Below are 21542 nucleotides of genomic sequence, written 5' to 3' on the forward strand. Positions count from 1 at the left end.
ATTGGAAAAATGTTTTTTTCCTCAACTTTATTATTCTTGTAAACCATCTTTATTTTCACCATTTTTTTTCTTTTATATTATAAAAAAAAAAAAAAAAAAAAAAAGGCGCAAACACAAGACTGAAAAAAACAAAACCCTAACACGGTGTGGTAGGAGGGGGAAAAAAAACGTATATTTACAATAGAAGGCAACACTATGGGCACTTATACAGTATGTACATATTAGTCTGTGGTTTAGAGGGGACAGTAGTTACAAGCCAGTTAAACAGTGCTCACAACAATCCACTACATACATTCAACACAAAGCGACAAGGTTAGCGCAACAACGATCGTTAGGTAGGAAAACAAAAAACTTCCCGCACATGACCAGGATGCCTTCAGACACCCTGGGAAATTAGGAATACAGTTCCGATGTCCCAATCCAGACTGGACAAAAACGAAGACATTTAAAATAAAAACCGCAGTTCGGCGGCGGCCTTTGTGACGACATAATGCAAAACGCGAAGTAAACACTAACTGCCAGGGACGTGGTGAAGAAAAATTAAATAAAAAAACCTCCCTTAAAGCCGATTTAAGGACTCGGGGGGGTATATTCGAGCACCGATTTCTTTTTACTATCAGACTGAAGCTGATTCATTCTGACTTAACACACTCAAGGCGCCTTTTCATGACTCAAAGTGCATTCAAGCACGGATTCCTTCTTCCTAACAGACGAAAGCGCCTTTTTTAACGACTCAACTGCATTTAAGCACTGAGGAGTCTTCGCCACACACCAAAGGTGTCGTTCACGGACGCAACGTGCATTCAAGCTCTTCTTCTTCAATAAGACAAAAGCTGCCTTTTCATGATTCAAGCACCGTTTCCTTTTTCAACAACAATAAAAAAAAGACATTACGCTCCAAATATTTCACACACAAAAAAAAAAAAAATGTGCTTTGAGCCTTTAAACATCTCAGTAGTGTTTGTCAGAGGGCAGCGGAGCCCCTTCCCCAACATGATCTATTATTACGTCCTACAGGATATGATCACTAAAATAAAATAAAAAAAGACGCTACTGGACAAAGCATAGTACAAGGTTTCCTGGCATATACATATAAATTGTTACTATTTATACTCTATATATTAGAATAGAAAATACATTTGGCAACATGTCGGATGCGTCCCACTACGTCATGACTGCTACTTTTTGGTCTTGATGGAAACTACGAGAAGGAGAAGGGGACCAGAGTATGACCTTTAACTTAACTCTATGATGTAACGCCCCCCCCCCCCCCCCCCCCCCAAAAAAAAAGGCAGTTTGGTGGAAACGTTCAAGAACAGGAAGTGGATAGCTCCGTGCAGGAAGACAAAAAAAAAAACACCTGAAAAAGTGTAACTGGCAAGCTCGTTCCCTGACGACCGAGATTTAACGCTTTACTTTTGTTCTTTTAGGCTTCCGTCGCTTTCCTCTTGGGGTTTTTGACTCGGGCCTCCCCGGGCCCCTCGGGACGGGCGGCGGGCATCGCGGCGAGGGCGACATCCTGGTGGTGCTCGTCGTGCTCCTGGCAGCACAGCTGCCCCGTGGGCGCCCAGGCGCGCAGCGCCCCCTCCTGGTGGGCCTTGCAGAAGGAGTTGGGGCACAGCTGGCAGAAGGCGTCCGAGTTCTTGCCGCAGACGTCGCAGTGGTGCCACGGGCAGTCCCAGCGACCTGCCGGCAAAGGGTAACGTTAAAAAAGTTGCGCCCAGCACCGGTTTTACGGATCGACTCAAAATCGGGAGGACGTGTTGATCGTATCAAGATGGACCAATTTGTCCCAAGGAAATATGTATACAGTTGAAACCAGGTGGTTTACAAACAGTATATCAAAAGAAAGCCATGCTTTTTCCCCCCTCACTGTCTGACATGAAATCAAACTAAATGTTCCTGTTTGAGGTCTATTAGGATGACCAAAGTTATTTGTATTTGCTAAATAAATACCAGTATAATGAGTCCATTTTACATGACGTTATTCAAAGTTAGGAGTTTACATACATTTCATGAGTATTTGGTACCATTGCCTTTAAATTGTACGACTCGGGTCAAATGTTTTGATATGCTTCCACAATGAATTTTTCCGAACTGGTGGAACTGATGGCGGTTTGTAGGCCGCCTCGCTCGCACATGCCTCTTCAGGTCTGCCCATCAATTTTCAATAGCACAGAGATGGCGGCTCCAAAACATCGACTTCGTAAGCTTCGGGTCATTGTCCGTTCGGAAGACCCGTTTGCGCCCGAGCTCTAACTTCCTGGCTGATGTCTTGAGATTGTCGCTTCGCTATTTCCACATCATGTTCGTTCCTCATGACGCCATCTAGTTTGTCAAGTGGATCAGAAAATGTAACAACGCTCCTTGCGGCCAAACGGCAATCTGTCATTTTTGTGTGTTTCTTTTGAAGTAATGGCTTCTTCCTGGCAGAGTGGTCGGTCCAGTACTTGTTGTTAATGACACACACTTCACCAGCTTCAGCAAGCATCTTCACGAGGTCCCTTTGCTTTTGTTCTTGGGCTGATTTGCACATCTGGGACCAAAGCACATTCATCTCTGGGACACTTCCTGAGCAGTTTGATGACCGGACATTCTCATGGTGTTTATACTTGCACGTAATTGTCTGAACAGATGAACGCAGCACCTTCAGGCATCTGGAAATTGCACCCGAGGATGAAGCTATCTTGGCTGATTTCTCTTGCCTTTCCCATGACGTTACACAAAGAAGCAATGTGTTTCAGGTGTGCCTAGTTCAAATACATCCACAGATGTGTCTCTAATTACATCAAATGTTGTCAATAAAGCTATCAGAAGCTTCCAAAGAAATGACATCGTCTGGGTTTAAAAGGTATAGTAAACCTCTCACGTTGAAGAAAGTCATGAAAAATTGCTTCTTTCCTTATTCTAGCATTTAGCAAATTGACTTAAAACAGGAACGGTTTAGGCAGATTTCATGTCAGACAGGGAGTTTGTTTTGATATAGTGTACGTAAACATCTGGGTTAGGGTGCGTGAATATCTGATGCGTGGGCGTGTGCTGACCAAAGGGCCTCTTGGAGAGGTTGAGGCAGGACAGGTGGAACGCTTTGGTGCACGTCTTCTTCCCACAGATGACCAGCTGTCCGCCATCGCCGCAGCGGAAGCACTCGTCGTCCGACTTCTTGCCCTCCGCCCGCCGTTTCCTGTACTTGCGCTTCAGTCTCTTCCCCTTGGGCTCGGCCGCCAGAGCGCTGGAGTTCTGTTGACGCCAGGTAACGTCGTCAGGGACGGCGATCGTATAGTCGTACCCCGACTTACGACTAATTCGTTCCACGGCCGTGCTTGAAACTCAAATCGCTTTGTTTGGCGGTATAGCCTTTACTTACTCGTTCTGCTTCAGTATCATATGTATATATATATATATATATACATACACTAATAGTGTATATATATATATATATATATACTACTAGTATATAGTATATATATATATGTTGTCAATAAACCTATCAGAAGCTTCCAAAGAAATGACATCGTATATATATATATATACTAGTATATATATAGTATAATAGTATATATATATATATATTTTTTTTTATATATATATATATATATATATATATATATACACACACTAATAGTAGTGTATATATTACATTATTCTATTATTCTATACTATTCCGCCAAGTCCACTAAACACACACACCTCGCTCATCTTTTTCTATGATTTCATGCTTTACTTTAAATGACATTTGCTTCTTCTCAGCAATTAGGACCCGCGGTTAAAATAAAGAAATTTAGCCAAACACAACCTCTAACTTTTACTGCGAGTTATGCAACGTGAACGGACAGTGGCGAGATGTGGTGAAGTTCATTGCATCCATCTCGCCAAGTCAACACACATGAATGAATACGAATTCTCACAACACACAACAAAATAATTCATTGACCGGGTGACGGCGCGTAACACGAACAAATCATAAGTTGAGGTGCTCTTAAGTCAAGGTACGACTTATGTGACATCCGTGCATGTTTCGGTTGTTTTTTTTTAAACCTTGGGGCGATCTCCCAGGAAGCCGCTGCAGTTTGGGGCGCCGCAGCGACACACCGTCTTTTCATTTCCCAGGCAGTCCAAGTTGTAGTTGAACGTCAGCTCGGTGCCTACCAAGCAAAAATGAACACCAAAGTGTCAGAAACGTTTTTAAATTTACATTTATTTTCATTTACGGTTAAATGAGCCAGCGGTGAAATATTTGCTGAGTCAAGAGTCTCTCCTAGTCTCCAATAATGCCAAACGTGCCATGAAAAAGCGGCTACATTTGTTGCTCGTCACTGTTTTGAAAAAAATAGCTCCGAAAAGTCACGAAATATAAGTAATGCTAAGCTGGCAACACCACGTATCGCTGGCTTTAGTGTGTACATCTCAATAAATTAGAATAGTGTCAAAAACTTCATTTAGTTAGGAAACTCATTTTACAATGATTTACAATACAATACACACACATCCATCCATCCATCTATTTTCTGAGCCGCTTCTCCTCACGCGGGTGGCGGGCGCGCTGGAGCCAATCCCAGCTATCATCGGGCAGGAGGCGGGACATACCCTGAACTGGTTGCCAGCCCATCGCAGGGCACATACAAACAGACAACCAATCGCACTCACATTCACACTTACAGGCAATTCAGACACACAGTGAAATATTTCATGATTTTTTTTTTTTTTAATATTAATGTATAATTTTGAAACCAAAACATCAAATTCCCCATCTCTAGAAACTAATTATGATGTAACAATCAATCAAGAAACAACGTAAATGATACTTTTTAATGCAGCAATTCGGTAGTAATTTTCCCTCTGAAAAGTGTTTAATGAATCCATATCATGTATGAGCACCGACGTGGACTTTTGTACCATATTTGAACTGATTGGGCGGGATCTGGATTCATGTGTGGTGTTGTTGTTGTCGTCGTGCCGGCTTTCGAGCGCCGGAAAATACCTGCTGGGACGTCGCAGACGGCGAACAGCCCGACGCGCGTGTCTCCGTTGACGGTCCACTTCTGCGTCTCGCAGTTGGGTTGACAGCTGTGGTTCATGAAGCGGGAGAAGTTCCCCTTGGGACCGGCGTCGATGATTCGGTCCTTGGCAGGCAAATGAAACGGCAAAGGTATTCTATTGTTATGCATTTGTTTTGCAATGTTTAAACAATAAGCGCACGCTCGTGCGTTTGTTGTATTGGCAACTGTGACGCTACAGCGGACTGGCATGTAGCGTTCCCAATGCAATACCGTGCCATTCGTGTCGCTCCCCGCGGAAGAGGAACTGCTGAGCGCACAGCACCCGTGTCCACTGGGGAGCATCGCGTTGATGTAACACACGCATACGTAGCGTACGTACACACGTATACCTTGTCAATGGTGAGCATGTAGAAGTCGGTGATGTTGTTCTCGTGAGCGTACTTGATCCTGGCCCGGCATTCGTCCTCGTCTATCAGCTCGCCAATGTACTCGTTTACAAACTCGCCCTGGTGGATTAACAGGTGCGAGTTATATGCGCTACCATTTGGAATTTCGTACTTGAAGAGATAGTAGTGTAAACTGACTGAACGGGAAATTTGCGCACATGGAGGTGCGACAATTCATCGACCGTCAAATTAATTGACTATGTTGACAATCAATCATTTCGAGCCAGTTTAACTTCAAATTGTCTGGTGTCGGCCTCTCAACAGTAAATATTCTCCGATTTCTGTAGTCCTCCATGAAAGCAGACTGATTATCTTTATGTTCAATGGGAGGTGGAGAGAACAAAAAAAAAAGACATTTCCAAACATCAGCGTTGACTTTGGAAACCAATGATCAACATTCCTCCCCCCCATTTTCTGACGTTACAGACCAAATCAAACAATCACAATTTTTGGAAAAAATAATATTTCAGTTGAAATAATGGTTATTTGCAGCCGTATTGCGAGAGGCTGCGTGAAGGGGCAACGTTGGCATGTCAGTATTGCGCGATTGTTTTGTTTTTTGGACTCTCCTGCTTCACCTTCTTGATGTCGCGCAGAGCGATCAGGCCCCAGCCTTTGCCGGGCGTCTTGATGATCTTGGTGTCCGGGTAGAGACGCTTGGTGAAGTCCTGGTTGCAGCAGCGCACGCCACTGGGGCACACCTGCGGGTGGCACTCGTACTGCAGCATGCGGTTCAAGCACTCCGACTCGAAGCCGCACGGACGCTCCACCGACGGCTTGCAGTTGCACTTGGGGATCTCGGACACGTCGGCGGCGTACACCTGGACTTTGCCCACCGGTTTGTTGACCTGAAAGTGACGAGAGGCATCCGCGGAGAAGAGTTTGTACATGGCGGCATCATGGAATGCAGTCGACAAGGTATCGCTGGCGATATGGCTTTAGAATAAAACGGGCAATTCGTCCCCACTAAAATCCACTGTTAAACATTTTTCTCCTTGTACGAAAAGCAAAAGACTGACATTTTGTTTTTCCCCCCTCTCGAACAAGATTTGTTTTATTTCTCCTGCTATCAAACAAGCTTTGAAACTGTTTTTGCCCCCAGCATTAAATTGAATCGACCGCCGCAGAAATATTTTCGTCACGGGCCACATCGTAGTTATGTCTTCCCTCGGAGGGCCGTTCCGATACCAAGTATCGCCATTGGGCCGATACCGCCCTTATTTCAAGAGATAGGGTACTCGTGAAGGCTGCCGATACCGGCCACCGATACTCTGACATGAAGTAAGTAAGCCCTCCTCAACAGTAGTCGGCGCTGCTACACTGCCGCGCTTTGACACATCGGTAAATCCTCATGTGCGTCAGAAAGAAAGACAGGTCTTTGTTCGCAATCGTCTGTCAGTGTGTTAACTGAAATTAAAAAGTACGAGTGTATGATCGGCTAATATTCTTACATAGACAACAAATTAATGGATAACTAGTTTTGAAATCAGAAGCCAGTTAAAAAAAAAAAAAAAAAAAAGTTCAACTATTATTCAATTTTATTTGAAAAGTGCAATTGGTAACAATGAAATGCTTCCAATATCTCAATGTCAAATTAAAAGTGAAGACAATCTGTAGTTTTGGCACGAGACGTACAAATGTCCGAAATCGTTCACATTATCCACTAAAAGTACGAGTCCTGTCTTGGTGCTCGGCAATCAGAAGAAGAGCAGGCCAGGTAATCGTTTCATAAATGCAATGGACACGAGACTTTTCGCAAATGAGTGATGTCCAACCCAAAAAGTGTCTTTCGCTTCTGAACCTTTCCCACATAATGTAAAGGCAGAAGCACTCCGAAGTTTGCCACGATCTCACCTGAAAAGATGACACCGTAACAGCCGGTTGTGGCAATATTAATTTGTTCTGGAGGTATGATATCACACCTTGATAAACTTGTACGGGGGCGGTTTTCGGTTTTTCTCCTGCGCTTCCTTGGCTTCCCGCTTTATCTTCATCTCCTTGAATCGAGCTTCAGCCTCCGACAGAGCTGAGGAAACAAAGCAGGTAAGGAAACACTTCATATGTACGATTCGGATTAAGATTTGTTTGCTGTCTGGATCTTTACCCGTCTTGAAGACCTTCCCGATGCCGGTCCTCTGGTACTTGCTTCCCCGGTCGCCCTCCATGTAAGGGAATACTCGGCCCTGGTGGGTCCAGAAGTAGTCCTTGGAGCCGAAGAAGAAGACTGGGAACTCTCCGATCTCGTGGCGAAGGTGCTGGATGTTGGTGGGGATGTTCCGGGGGTGGTGAATTTCCGCGGGCCACCACCTGAAGGGGGGGGGGGTGACAAAACAAAAAAACACCCAATTGGAAAGGTTTGGATGAAAAACGTTGCGGCATCCATGGCCCCACCTCACCGGTAAGTTCCCAGTTTGACCCAGATGATGTCTCGGTATTTGGGCTTCTTGCCGGCGCGACAGTCGTTGCAAAACCAGCTGCCGTCGGGCATGGCGATGTTCAGGCAGTCCGGGTGGAAGGCGGCCGGACAAGACTCGCAACACAAAAGTTGACCTCCTACAAGGCGCACATACATTTTTGGTAATGACTACAAAAATGACTTAGTTATAAGTGGAAGCTGCAGTGCAATTTGAGATTTCTATTTATTGTTTTTTGAAGGGGGGTTCAGAAAAGAGGAGTTGCGCCATCCATTTGGGGATCTTTTGGAGTTGCGCCATCCATTTGGGGATCTTTTGGACTTTTTTAGGGTGTGGGTAGGGTAGAGGAGCTACGCCATCTCTATCAGGGTGTTAAAAGGGGTGCGTGGCTTCAAAAGTGGACTTAAAGGTCCTTTTTTCTTTATTTCTAACATCATCTGGACTTTCATGTTTTTGTACGGCACCTTTGGAGCACACGAAGCACCAGCTGACGTTGACGTGACTGTGGTGGCTGTATCCTTTCTTGGCGTTGAAGTGGTTGGTGCAGACGATGGCCGTGTTGGCGATCGTCTCGCTGCCCGCCGCCACACACTGGTCGCCGACATGGTAGGCCACGGGGCAGCGCAGGCACCGCATTAGCCGCCCTGGAAACACGTAAGCAAAAATAACTGGCTAATGAGCAGAGGTAGGAGTAGGTCACATCCACTGGTGCTTTGAGATACAAGTTGCATTCGTTCCCTAACCACGCTCGCAACTCAAAAGGTGCAAAACTCAAATCATTTTCCCTTGTTGAAATAAATGGAAATGTCACTGATACGTTCCAGCACCCTCCACACAAAATAAATAGTTTTTTATTGTGTTAAGTAAACTAACTGCGTGGCAATACACAGCTTGAAGCCTCTTTTTTTAATAGAAAAAATAATAATTGTTCTAAAATTACATTCATGGCAATTTTCTTTTCACCATTTATTCATAAAATACACTGTATATACACCTTACAATTAAATGAGGAAAAAAATAATACAAATAAAATAAATCTAATATCCTGTGGCCAAGTAAATACCATTCAAAACATATGGTGGAAGTGCAAAGAATTAAAACAACAAAGTGCTTGAAGTAGCATTCAAGTATAGCTGCCAATTATCCAGTCAAACAATTACAAAGCGGAGGAAAATAGGTTATACGATTCCCTCAGGAGAAGCAAGGTAAATCTAATTATCAAAAGATAGAAGATAAGGTACGATAGATGATATCGTTATATCTAGACTTTACACTAATTTTAATCGGCCTTATCGGTATCCGCCGATAATTAGCATTGTATGCTGATCGGCGACATTTACTCCGCGTCGCCATCGTGCAGTATGTTTGAATCCAGAAGCTACTTTATTTTGAGCCTTGTCGCGTGTCTTTTGGCGTAGTCCTGTAAATATCTGACAGCCAATATAATTTTTTTTTTTTTTTTTTAAAGATAGACAGACAACACGTAGTGCCCGCCAGCTCAGACTAGAAGACAAATTTGCTCTATGTCAGACTACTGCAATAAAATCTTGTATTCCGATACCACCACATCCTGTTTTTTGGGCTTCATCGCAAACGGATACACTCGTTACCATGGCGACGACAACAATAATAGATCGCGCCATGTGTTTGTAAGAACAAAATGGGGGAAAATGTGTGTTGATCACCGGTGGTCAGGAGAGGAGAGGACGTTCGTTTAAGCCAACAAACAAATATGTCACAAAAAGTGGATACATGAATGACTGTATTGACTTCCATCTAATAGAAGACCATTCATTTCTTCTGTCTGTCACTAGGCCTCACTGGCATAAATAGAGGAACAAAGATACATTATTTATTTTAAATATAATTTTTTGAGCAATTAAGTACACAAGCATATGCAGTAAATGAACAGGTCATTTAAATAGACACATTCCTCCATCATGTAATCGGATCGGTGATCGGTTATGGGTTTTTTTAAACTCGCTGATCAGTCCCAAAAATCCTGATCGTGTAAAGCCTAGTTATATCGCACAGCTCTAAGTCGAGTCCCCACTAAATTTCAAGGAAGTCAAGTCATGTGACTCAAGTCCCCCAGCTCCGGTAAAAAGCACGGCGAGTGAGGCGACGTGAGCGCGGTGGCCGCAGAGCTCCTCACCCTTGCTGGACTTGTGCTGGGTGCGGCATCCGTAGTGGCAGCTGATGCAGGTGTGCAGCGGGCAGCGGAAACCTTTGTTGTCAAACACAGTGAGCGGGCTGAGGCGGGCGCACACTTCGTGGTAGAACTTGCCGCAGTGGGCAACGTGGCAGCGGCGCACCTCGCCGTCGGACCGCTTACACGTGAAGCACGGGTGAACTCCTGGTAGAAGAAACGAGGAACCTCAAAGATCAAACGGTCCATGAAAACACCGCCAAATTGATGGAGTGCTCACCCGTGCTGCACGGCTGACACAGCAGCTTGTCGTCGCGCTTGAAGCTTTCGCCCAGACAGTGGCGATGGAACATTCCGCAGCACTGACCTTCGCAGGGAACCAGATCCTCACCGGCCTGCTCGCACACCTGCACCACAACACAAACGCAAACATGTCTTCCGCGTCTGTGGCCGTAAAATAATTCAACTGAGTGAATGGCGTGTGAAGAGCAACCTGGCAGACAAACTCTTTCTTGCGTTCGCCCTTCTTCATCCCATCCAGGCTGTCGCTCGGAGAATCGGGACATCCTTCACTTCCAGAACCCTGCACACAAAATGTAGTCAGTCCGCTTAAAGGTCCCATATTGCGTCTATTTCGACCTCCGTAGAGTGACTCTCTAACATGAACTTAGTATAAAAGTGTCAGTTACATTTCCAAAAACAGCTTGCTTTCATCATACAGGTGGTCCAGAAACGACTTCTGTTTGAGCCACTTTTGTATCCACTGTGTCCATATTAAGCTAAGACCACTCCCTTTCCTCTGATTGGTTGCTTCCGTCTTGTGAGAGCACACGTGTTTGTAATGTTGACAGCGCTGGCTCGGGAGCAGAGAGGTAGGCGGAGATGTTCGCTAGTGAATATAAGCTCGAGAAAGTCCAACGAGCTGATTTCAGGCCTCTCTATGCAGAAAAACACCTGGAACTCAGGATTGCGGGGACCGTTTGAATTCATATTTGAAATGTTTACTGAGGCACCACAGAGACAATATTTCATCCCAAATACTAGAAAAACTTGGTTTGGTCAAATATATCCCCTTTAAGAGCGTCCTCACACTCAGGACATTTTAAACCCTGCCCCCAATTGCCAGAGTTCATGATCCAAGGCTGTATTACGGCAACCTTAATGACTTTGGGGATTTAGTTTCAAGTTCTGGTGATTGCTATTGTGTAAGGTGGTATACCACTGACGATAGGAGGGATCACATTAATTATGACCCATATTGCTTGCAAGTGACCGAGTGTGCCGTGGATTTTATTTTATTTTTTAAATTATGTCCATTTCTATTGAACTATGAAAATGTTCACAAATAACTGTCCAGAAGAGCGATCACTTTAATTGTATGACTAGTACAATGCTTGCTGGTGACCTTGCAGGCCCAGGAATCTGTTGACTGTGCAGTTTATTTCCATTGTGCAAGGCGGCGGTTATCATGAATAACTGGGAAGGAACAGTCCATTACCGTTGAAGCCCCTTAATTCTTGCCACCAGGCAGTGCTGTCCAATACAATTTAGTAATAAAATGTTTGTCGTTAGGATAGCAAAATAACCCAACTTTGGGTTACGCTAAAGTTTAACAGTGTGGTATGCTAATTGTTGGACCCAAAAAGAAAATATCCGCTGTCCCACCTCAGATTCGGCACAAAGTGACGAGCGCCTCTTTTTGGCCTTGGAGGGCTCACCGAGGACCTCTCCATCCTGCTTCCGCTTCCTTTTGCGCTTTGGTTTCTCTGCTTCTTGGTCATCTGATGTAAGGGGACCATTTTACAGACTGGTCATTCGGGGGGTGGCGGGGAGATATCAGTGCTGTGGATTGATGATAGTTGTACCTGTAAGAGGCACTTGAGTCTTTTTTAGTTGTTTCTTGGTTTCTTTCACATCTTTGCCAGGCTTCCGCCTCCTCTTCTTAGGCTCCTTGTCGGCTCCCACAAGAGTCCAGTCCTGGGACTGATTATGAATAACGCTGTAAGTATGTGTTGCCTGTCTCATTATATGACACATACAGGCTCTTCTCAGCAAAACTCACGTTTTTTCGCCTCTTTTTGGGCTGCTGGTCCACCACGGTTGTCTTTTTGGAGATTTGCTTCAGCCCTCTCTTACCTAAAAGCACAGAGTAGCAAAAAGAATGTACTTTTTAAGCAGCATGAATTACTGATGATGTTTGGGAGACTTGAAGGCAGACAGCATAAACCTGACCACATAAAAAGTGTCCAGTTTCAATTTTTCCACTGACCTGGAGCCGAACCTTCTCCTAACCTCCTCTTCTTCTTCTTCTTCTTAGCCGGCCCCGTTGATGCGTTCCTCCCACCGTCCGTCTTTAAAGGGGAGCCAGGTTGGTTGGGCCTTTGCTTCTTCTTGAGCGGTACCACCGCTTCCACAGTGAGGTGATCCTGTAAAGTGAGATTTCTATTTAACTTTAATGTGCAATACATTTTAAAAGCACCACGATTGAGATTGTTTTCCCTTCCTATATTTTAGCAGCATTATGTTCTAAATTTGCACAATGTTAAAGCGGTAAAACAAAATGACTACGCTGTATTTTTTATTTATTTTCCATTTTACACTACATTTTCAAGTATAGTTCAGTTGTACAAGGTTATTGAAAAGTAACTCGCTATTTTTAAGTACTTGAAATTTATTTTTGAACTATAATTCTTACAAGAAATGAACATGAGAAGAAAGTGTATTGCATGGAGTTTGATTTTGGATATGGGCGCCACCAGTTTCTCAAGCCGCATGAACTCCTGTGGAATGGAAGACATTCTCGTATTCGCCCTTCAAGTTCTTCCAACTGCTCAATAATCCGTTGCTCGAGTTGGTCTTCCAACTCGGGCCACCTCGCCTTGTTTCCGCGGCAAGTCAGCTTCGTCGTCTTGACTTGGCGAAGCTCGTTTTCCTGCATCCTCCACTTTCGAACCACGGATTCGTGATCTTGAATTCTCTCAGTTTAAACTGTACTTCGTAAGCGCGTCTCTTCGTAGGTGCCATTTTCGGGGGTCCTTAGCCAAACCGCGCACCCCCCTGCGCTATATACCTACTGGGGGCGTGCCGTTAGCGTCCCCCTTCACGCTCGCCCCTCACGTCCCCATGCTGTACTCAGTCACGTCCGCCTTTCCTCTATATAAGCAGCGTGTCGGCAGGAAATGCTCCGTCAGTCACACATAAGGCGCGTCGCATTATAAGGCGCCCCGTCTATTTTGGAGAAAATTTAAGACTTTTAAGTGCGCCTTATGGTCGTGAAAATACGGTACCTTTTTTGATGAATGCTTGCTGCTACTGTGTTTTGTTGGTCATTTTGGCAGTACTTGTAAAGCCAAGTATTTTTTGAGGTGATAAAATGTGAGAAGTACCAATGTAGACTTTTAGACAAACCTGCAGTAGACCCCCATCGTCAGACCCCTTTTTCTTTCTCTGCAGGTTCTTCTTCAGATGGCCTCCATTCAGCCGTTCTCTGTGTTTCGCCGCCGCCGCCTCGCCCATCAACAGTCGGGCCTCGGCTTCCATGCCGGGCTCCGGCTTCAGCTTGTCCAGGATGCAGGGGTTGAGGTGGGGCCCCCTGTCGTCGTACACGAAGATGAAGTTGGCCAAGCGGTCATCCAGCGACATGGCCAGCGCCTCCGTGGCCTGGATGACGCCCATCTTCCACTGGGGCCGCAGTTTACAGGGCACAGATTGAAGTGTCTGGAGGGAAAGACAACTCTTCACTTGGGCGGCAACTGATGATTCTTTTAATAACCAATTAATGTGTCAATCATTTTTTTAATCAATTGATGAATTGAATTAATTTTTTTTATTTACATCCCTTTATTAAAAAACAGGACATTATATCAAACTGACGGAGCAGAAAACGCATAAACACAAACTGATGATGATCCAGTTACTGGTCTGGTCCGTAACAGCCGTCAGAAAATCATAAAAATTGTTGATCATTGTTTTCCAAAGTATAATCAGATGTTTGCAAATGTCTTATTTCGATTCATCACAAAGAATATCAGTCTGCTTTCATGGAGGACTACAGAAATCGGAAAATATTTACTGTTGAGAGGCTGAAATTGCGTAACAAGGAGAAGAGGCTAACACTTAACTAACCGTGTGGTAAACGGCCAACCCGACTGACACTGCAGCTGCTGATGTCACTCCCTAGGCCACGCCCTTTAAAGGCACACGTCAACACACTGCAAAGTGCGCCAGACATAATATCACTTATTTTCTTGACATTCTTTTATGGTTTGATTATGTTTTTATATTTTACACAATATTGCTATGTTTCTTTAATAAAAACTTAACCAAAAAGTTTGAGTGATTTTTGGGGGGCTAAAACCGATTAATAGCATTTAAATTTATATTAATTGATAATTGATTTAAAAACAATATAAGAAAAATAGTGATAAGAATGGAGATTGGACGATATGAAAAAATAAGTCATGTTCATTTTTTTCCCTCCATATGTCCCATGCTAGGTTTAAGTACCTTTTTGTGGAGGACTCGCGAGGCCGGCTGCTTGTTGCGCAGGCTGAGCTCCTGGTACTGGCTCTCGCAGGCGAACGACACCATGTTCTTCTCAAAAACGTAGCCCCTCTCGGGAGCGTCTCCAAAATACTGGACATGGTAAAGGAGGCCCAGCCTGCTTTTAGCTTTTTTAAAAAACAAAAACAAAACAAAAAAAACCAAAAAAAAAAAACAAAAAAAAAAACAAAAAAAAAAAAACATAATATAGGATTTTTCTAACTCAATGTATTGTTGGACAGTTGAGAGGGGCCTCACCGTTGGGTTTGATGTGATGGTTGAGTTCAGGGTCGGTGGTCACGATGCAGGGCCACCAGGGGTACCCCGCCACCTTGGTCCAGACCACGTCGCCAACAGAGAAGCTGCCGGGCAAAGGCGCCACTTCTATCGTGTCTGCTGATGCCTCAGAGACGACTGCAGGCTACAACAACAACAACGAAATAAAAATAATCTTTTAGGCTGAACTAAATTGGACAGTTTAAATAGCAGATTTAAGGATTAAGTGTCATTTTAAGGATCATTAAAGCCTTTTTAAGGATTCAAAGACACCCCCCCAATTACCAGCAGTACTTTGTTATATCGTGACATTTTAAGCCAATATTTTTGGTATTCTACAGTGGACATAAAAAGTGTATCCACCCCTATTAAAATGCCAGGTTTTTGTGATATTAAAAAAATAGATCAAGCTCAATAATGTAAAAACTTTTTCCACCATTTAACGGGTACGACTGAATGAAAAAAAAAAAACATTTCCAGAGGGTAAGTAAAAATAACTGAGATAATGTGGTTGCACAAGTGCGCACACCCTTTTATAACAGGGGATGTGGCTGTGTTCACATTGAAACTCATGTTAAGTAGGAGTCGATACACACCTGCCACCATTTAAAGTAGACTTTACACCGATCTGATCGGCTTCAGCTGATAATTAGCATTTTATGCTGATCGGCGTTAATGTCATAATTCCCCGAGCCGATGAATGACGCCATTGATTGGCTCCACAAAAGACATTTACTCTGCGTCGCCATCGTGTACAGTATGTTTGAATCCAAAAGCTAGTTTATTTTTAGCCTTGTCGCGTGTCTTTTGACGTAGTACTGTAAATATCTGACCCCCAAAGTTATTTTAAAAAAGAAAACACATCGGCGGTGTGGGACAGACAACATGTAACGCCCGGATCAGACTACAAGACAAATTTGCTCTATGTCAGACTACTGCAATAAAATCTTATTCCGATACCACCACATCCCGTCTTTTACGATCACTGGGCTTTATCTTGTCAACATTCAAACGCTATCAGATACACTCGTTACCATGTCGACGACAACAACAATGGCTCACGGCGTGTGTATTATAAGAACAAAAGGGGGGAAAAAACGTGTGATGGTGGTCACCGGTGCTCGGTGCGTTCATTCAAGGCTTGCTTGAGGTTTGTTGCCCGGGAAGCCCAAGAGAAGACGTTGTGTGACTTTCTTGTTTCGTTTAATTGGTGAACTCAACTTAAACGTCACTAGCGCTTAAACTGGATTGGAGCAAACAGCATCAATGCGGAAGTCTAAGTCGTAATCTCGCTCACAAAATAGTTGATAAATAAGCAATAATTGATAAATAACAGTAGCGACCGACATTTAGATCATTGTGATGGAGTAAAAGTACCGTTACTTCTTAACAGCAGAAGCGGCGCAAGTGTTTTTTTCTGGTCTCTTCAACTCCTGTGATTTATCCAAAGCCAGTCCCGAGCGCACAGACGGAACCTCAGGCCGATGAGCAAGCAAATTAGTCCGCCACGGAGTAATATTCACAATTACATCTGTGTGTGGATGGTGGAATGGATCTTTTTGCCAGTGTTCAAGGACTACGAAAGAGTCTATGACGATGACGACAGCGACCCCCCCCCGAAAAGCTCATCTTATTTTGAGTTCAAAACGGTTCAAATTTCACCGAAAGGCGACTGATTTGCATGTATGTCAAATGGTTCCCGCATTTCTGAGTTGCAGACTTTTTTGTGCCGAGGCCTGAAATCAGCTCATTAGAATTTTGAGCTTGTCGATGATGTCACTAGGGAGGATCTCCGCGTTACCTCTCCGCTCCCGAGCCAGCGCTGTCGACATTACAAACACGTATGCTCTCACAAGACGGAGGCAACCAATCAGAGGAAGGGGGCGGTCTTTGCCCAATATGGCCAAAGCGGATCGAAAACTGGGTATAACAGAAGTAGCTCTCAGAGGGACCTTTTCTGGACACGCCTATGACAAAATTGACACTTTTATACTAAGTCCATGTTAGAGAGTGACTCTATGGGGGTCAAATCGCCAAAATACGGAACCATTAAAGTGCCTCTGATCAATGCAAAAGACATTTCACTTGTTCTAGTCGGATTTTCCTGACATTTTTGGGCTTTGTAGCAGAAGCCTGACGCTTTTGCGTGAACACTATTTGACTGGCATTTGGAAGGGTTCCTACTTCCCTCCATCTTGACCAAGGCCCCAGTTCCAGCTGAAGCAAACCAGCAAGGATGTTGCCACCAGCAGGCTGCACTGTAGGTACGGTGTTCTTCGGTGAAGAGCAGAGTTGTTTGCAGCAAACATACCTTTTGGAATTATGGCCAAAACGTTCAACCTCGGTTTCATCAGACCATAACACATTTGTGCCACATGCGTTTGGGAGATTTCAAGTGTTTTTCTTCTCTGTACGATAAGGCTTTTGCTTGCCACCCTACCCCAGAACCCGCACATATGACGAAGACGGGAGATTGCCGTCACGTATTAAACAACCAGTACTTGCCAGGATTTCCTGCAGCTCCTTCAATGTTGCTGTTGGCCTAATGGCAGCCTCCCTGAGCAGTTTTCTTCTCGTCTTTTCCTCAATTTTCGAGGGACGTCCAGTTCGTGGCAGTGTCACCGTCGTGCCGTATTTTCTCCACTTGACGATGACTGTCTTCACTGTGTTCCACGGCATATTCAATGCCTTGGAAATTCTTTTGTACCCTTCTCCTGACTGATACCTTTGGACTATGAGATCCTTCTGATGCTGTGGAAGCTCTCTGCGGACCACGGCTTGCGACTACAAAAATGTCAGGAAAAACCTATTAGAGCAGCTGAGGTTTATTGGGGGTTCATCAGAGGCACTTTAAATGGCGGCACGTTTGTGCTGACTCCCATTTAACATGACTTTGAAGAGCGGGGGATCACCAAATTTCTTTAAGCTTCGAACAAATCGAAGGTCGAACGAGGCGACGATAAGCAAAAACTAACCTCATCCGCCGCCTCCAAAGCAGGATCCGAGCCGTCGAGAGCATCTTCGCGTACGGAGGAAGGGCAGAGGTCGGGTTGAGGTTTAGGTTTGTGAGGTCTACCCCGCCGCTTCTTCACCTCCTGCCTTTCTTCGGGCGCAGACGCCACACCTTCAACAACGGCGGACAAGCCGGTCCCGGCGGCTGAGCACGGCTCAAAGAGGGGCGCCTGGACCACCTGGGGGACGGTCGCTTGCAGCACCGGCTCGCCGCGCGAGTGCTGACGGCCGCCGTTGGAATTCGGGGCTTCGGCGCACTTGAGGACGGGCATCTCGGCGGCGCACAGCTTGGGCACGGCGTCCTGGTCGCTGTTGAGCACCAGAGACGTAAGGTCCTTGAGCCTCTCGTGGCCGTGGTTGCCGTGAGCGTGGCCGGACATCTTCTGGAGCACGCTGTCTTGCAAGGTGGTGGCCAGTTGGGCGGCGGCCTGGTCCATGAGCAGGGAAGGGTCGCCGCGGGAATCCGGCGGTCGCTTCACACTGACGGGATTGGCCGGCTCGGGCATCGAGGGCAGGGAGCTCCCTTTGCTGTCCATTCCATCCAAGTCCTTTCACCCTCTCTGACAAAACGGCAGAGATGGCATCAAGTCATACATGTGCAAGCTCAAAGTCTTAACTTTCAAGTACCAACTCATTTTGACGGATCGGGAAGCATCGTTGCAACATATTCGCTAGGGTTTCTTCTTCTTGGTTTTTGTTAGCTCACACGTGTGGTGTTCTCTGATGAGATTTTCGGCGCACACTGCACAAAGTACTACCAAAACTGTCAAATACCAGATTTTTGGATTTTTATCTTCATGTGTGGGGACTAGCGGCACAGTGGACAACTGGTTAGCACATAACTGGTTAGCACAGCTGCCTCACAGTTCTGGGGACCGGGGTTCAAATCCCGGCCTCACCTGTGTGGAGTTTGCATGTCCCCCCCCCGTGCCTGGATGAGTTTTCTCCAGGTACTCCCTTTTCTTCCCACATTCCAAAAAGATGCACGGTAGTTTAATTGAGAACTCTAAATTGCCCGCAGGTGTGAACGTGAGTGCCAATGGTTGTTTGTTTCGATGTGCCCTGCGATTGGCTGAGGACCAGTTCAGGGTGTACCCCGCCGCTTGCCCGAAGATAGCTGTAGTGAGGGTTATCTGTAGTCCCTCGCAGGTTGATGAAACAAAGTATAAAGTAGTAGTTGTAATAGTTGAAAATTGTTAAAAAGTTCCCCAAAAAGTTAAATGTTCTTGCTTCAAGCTGCTTATTAGTCACGCCTGTAAATATGAACAGTATTTGGTGCCTGATGACAGCTCTCAAAACAGCAATACAACAACAAAATAAAAAATAAATGTTTACATCATTTTTTCCCAGCCAGCTCGCAGGAGCATATGCGTAAAGGAAGCTTGGGGCTCCAGAAAAAGCTGCACCTGTCACACACGTTCCAGCTGCGTTGTTTGGTCGCTTGCGTGAAGGTTCCGAAGCAAACGGATTGGAACTTGCGTTGAGAGCGACAATGCAGCAGAAAGGGCGACACTACCGCCGAGCAGGTAGCCTCTTTCTCCGGCTGGTGGAGAAAGGGCGAGCTAGCAGCTAGCTGCGAGCTGCAGTGGTGGTTGGGTGGGGGGCACGGAGGAGGGCCGGAACCGCGTGGAGCGATGCCCAATGAGCGCATCGCGGTCTGGAAAAAGCCGCGGAAACGAGAGCAGCTGACACGGCCATGAATAAAGTACCTGTACAAGCGAAGTCACGCCGCAACTCCCACACAATCCGTGACATTTATTGGCAATGGGGGAGTCTCATCGGGGATCGACTTATCTTGTCTGGCGAGCGCCTCGCTTGCGATGGTTCCAACTTCGTACCACTGTTCCGACGTACTTTGAAATGACAAACTTCAGTCGGCCTCATGCACTATTTTAAAACAATGATATATTGAGTAGATATAATTGACAGTATGCATTATATTATTCCATCTCGATCTACTCACGAGCGTCAGCCATTAACTAACAACTAGACAAAGCCGCCACACAAAGGCCAAAAACGCCAAGAACTGCACTCCTAAGCCAACGCGAGGAAAAACAAAAACAAAACATATGAGCGACTTGTAGTTGAATTGGGTAAACGACTGCGGCTGTCTGAATCGAGTGTTCGGCCGCGACTCGTTCACAGGAGGCGCCATGACAGCTCGTTTGGAAAATAAAAAATGCTAAGAAGCGAAGCCATTGAAGCCCATTGAAAACTAGCAGCCAGCGTTAGCATCGGCTAACTAGCCGCCTCTCCGGTAAAATGGATGCCGGGCCCCCGGACAAGTGTACAAAAAAGTCCCCGAGTTGGCTCCCGTTGGCGAACGGCGGCGTTTTACCTGCTGGTTGGACTTCCCGGCGGCCGCTTACACGGACACGGGGAGTTTCTCCATGGCGTCAATGGAGATTTTCATTCAAGTGGAGTGAAAAAGCTTTTGCGGGCAACTCAAACGGGGAGGCCAACCAGCGCGAAAAATGCTAACTCGGGATTGGTCGACGGCGCACACGAGCAAAAAAAAAAAAAAAAAAAAAAAAAACATGAGGAAGTGAATGACCACACTATCGCATACATTTGCAATTCCTTATTTGAGTCTTTCTTTTTCTTCCTTTATTTAATTCTTGCTTTCTAGTCATTAGGTTTTTTTTGTAATACGTTTGTTCAATTGTTTAAAAAAAAAGTTTATAGAAACCCTGTCCAACAACATTTGGATGGACGCACCCATATTGTCATTAGTTCTTATAATTATATAGTATTATGATATTATATTACAATATTCATCAGACATTTGACGGCCTAAGGAAGAGTGCTCCAAACTATGGCCTGGGGGACATTTGTGGCGAGCCCTCCATTTTTTTTGTGGCCCACGGCATATAAAACAGATTTTTGACACGGCCCACAACGCTAATGGGTGTGAGTGTTGTTAAAGCGGAGGTCCCCCATTGGTGCGATGGTACTATTACCAATGCGACTATTACAACTACTAATGAATTGGTTTTATGAAGAGCGAATTTTAAATATGCACCAAAAATATATATTTACAACTGATTTAGGAACAAAATATAATCCCTTGTGAATAATTAAGGTTCAGAAGCCAAAAATATTTCCTCCACTTATTTTATTGAACCTAGGCAGCGTTCTTGGTGACTATATATCACAAGTACGCACTTTCCTAATTGCATGCCGTTATGCCAATCATCTCTATTGCAACCTCCTCAGCTGATACTGACGGCAGTGCTATCGCAACCGCTAGCCGGTTACACACGTTCAGTGTCACCGTGAAAAAGGTTGAAACCTCTTGTAGGTTTGAAAAGAAAAAAGGAAACTACCGGTATAACTGCGACCCTGGTGAGGATGAGCGGTCCAGAGCATGGCTAGAGGGATGTTTACCTTTTGCCTTCCCCTCTTCTCTGCTCCACTGTTGTAACGCTCCTTCATTTCCCTCACAACGTGCCAAAAGATTGTTTTCTGGAGTGAAGTCTGCACATTTGCAGTAAGATGCAATAGTCCATTGCATGAGAAAGAAGGGAGGAGTGATCGAAGCCATCATGGTGGATGAAGCCTTTTGATGTGATTTTAAGCATATGCATTAAGACAGAACAATTCTCAGTGCCTAGTATCGTATGTGTAATTGTAGAGTAGAGCTTATTCTGTTTGTGTCAATGTTGACTTTTGGCCAGCATCTGTTTTGATCGGCCCATGGCTG

General features: G+C 45.0%; 1 protein-coding gene across 3 annotated transcripts; it reads right to left on the minus strand.

Moving 5' to 3' along the window:
• Positions 1-1383: 1383 nt before the first annotated feature.
• On the minus strand, positions 1384-20287 carry nsd2 (nuclear receptor binding SET domain protein 2). 3 transcript variants are annotated; one of them, XM_061696057.1, is made up of 22 exons: positions 20178-20287; positions 17803-18399; positions 14810-14972; positions 14516-14679; positions 13418-13726; positions 12279-12435; positions 12072-12145; positions 11875-11992; positions 11675-11790; positions 10503-10592; positions 10290-10416; positions 10016-10216; positions 8325-8504; positions 7843-7999; positions 7551-7753; positions 7369-7472; positions 6025-6294; positions 5390-5506; positions 4982-5123; positions 4039-4145; positions 3045-3240; positions 1384-1686 (listed from the first exon to the last, which is right to left on the minus strand). In XM_061696057.1, the coding sequence occupies exons 2-22, from the start codon at positions 18373-18375 to the stop codon at positions 1427-1429; spliced, it is 3828 nt and encodes a 1275-aa protein (XP_061552041.1). In that variant the 5' UTR covers positions 18376-18399; positions 20178-20287; the 3' UTR covers positions 1384-1426. The 3 variants fall into 3 exon arrangements, with proteins under 3 accessions (XP_061552041.1, XP_061552043.1, XP_061552042.1); XM_061696059.1 differs by lacking the exon at positions 20178-20287 and adding an exon at positions 19549-19584; XM_061696058.1 differs by lacking the exon at positions 20178-20287 and adding an exon at positions 19175-19212.
• Between the last annotated feature and the right edge of the window lie 1255 nt (positions 20288-21542).

The sequence above is a fragment of the Phycodurus eques genome, chromosome 14 (genome assembly GCF_024500275.1).
Source record: "Phycodurus eques isolate BA_2022a chromosome 14, UOR_Pequ_1.1, whole genome shotgun sequence".
Lineage (NCBI taxonomy): Eukaryota > Metazoa > Chordata > Actinopteri > Syngnathiformes > Syngnathidae > Phycodurus > Phycodurus eques.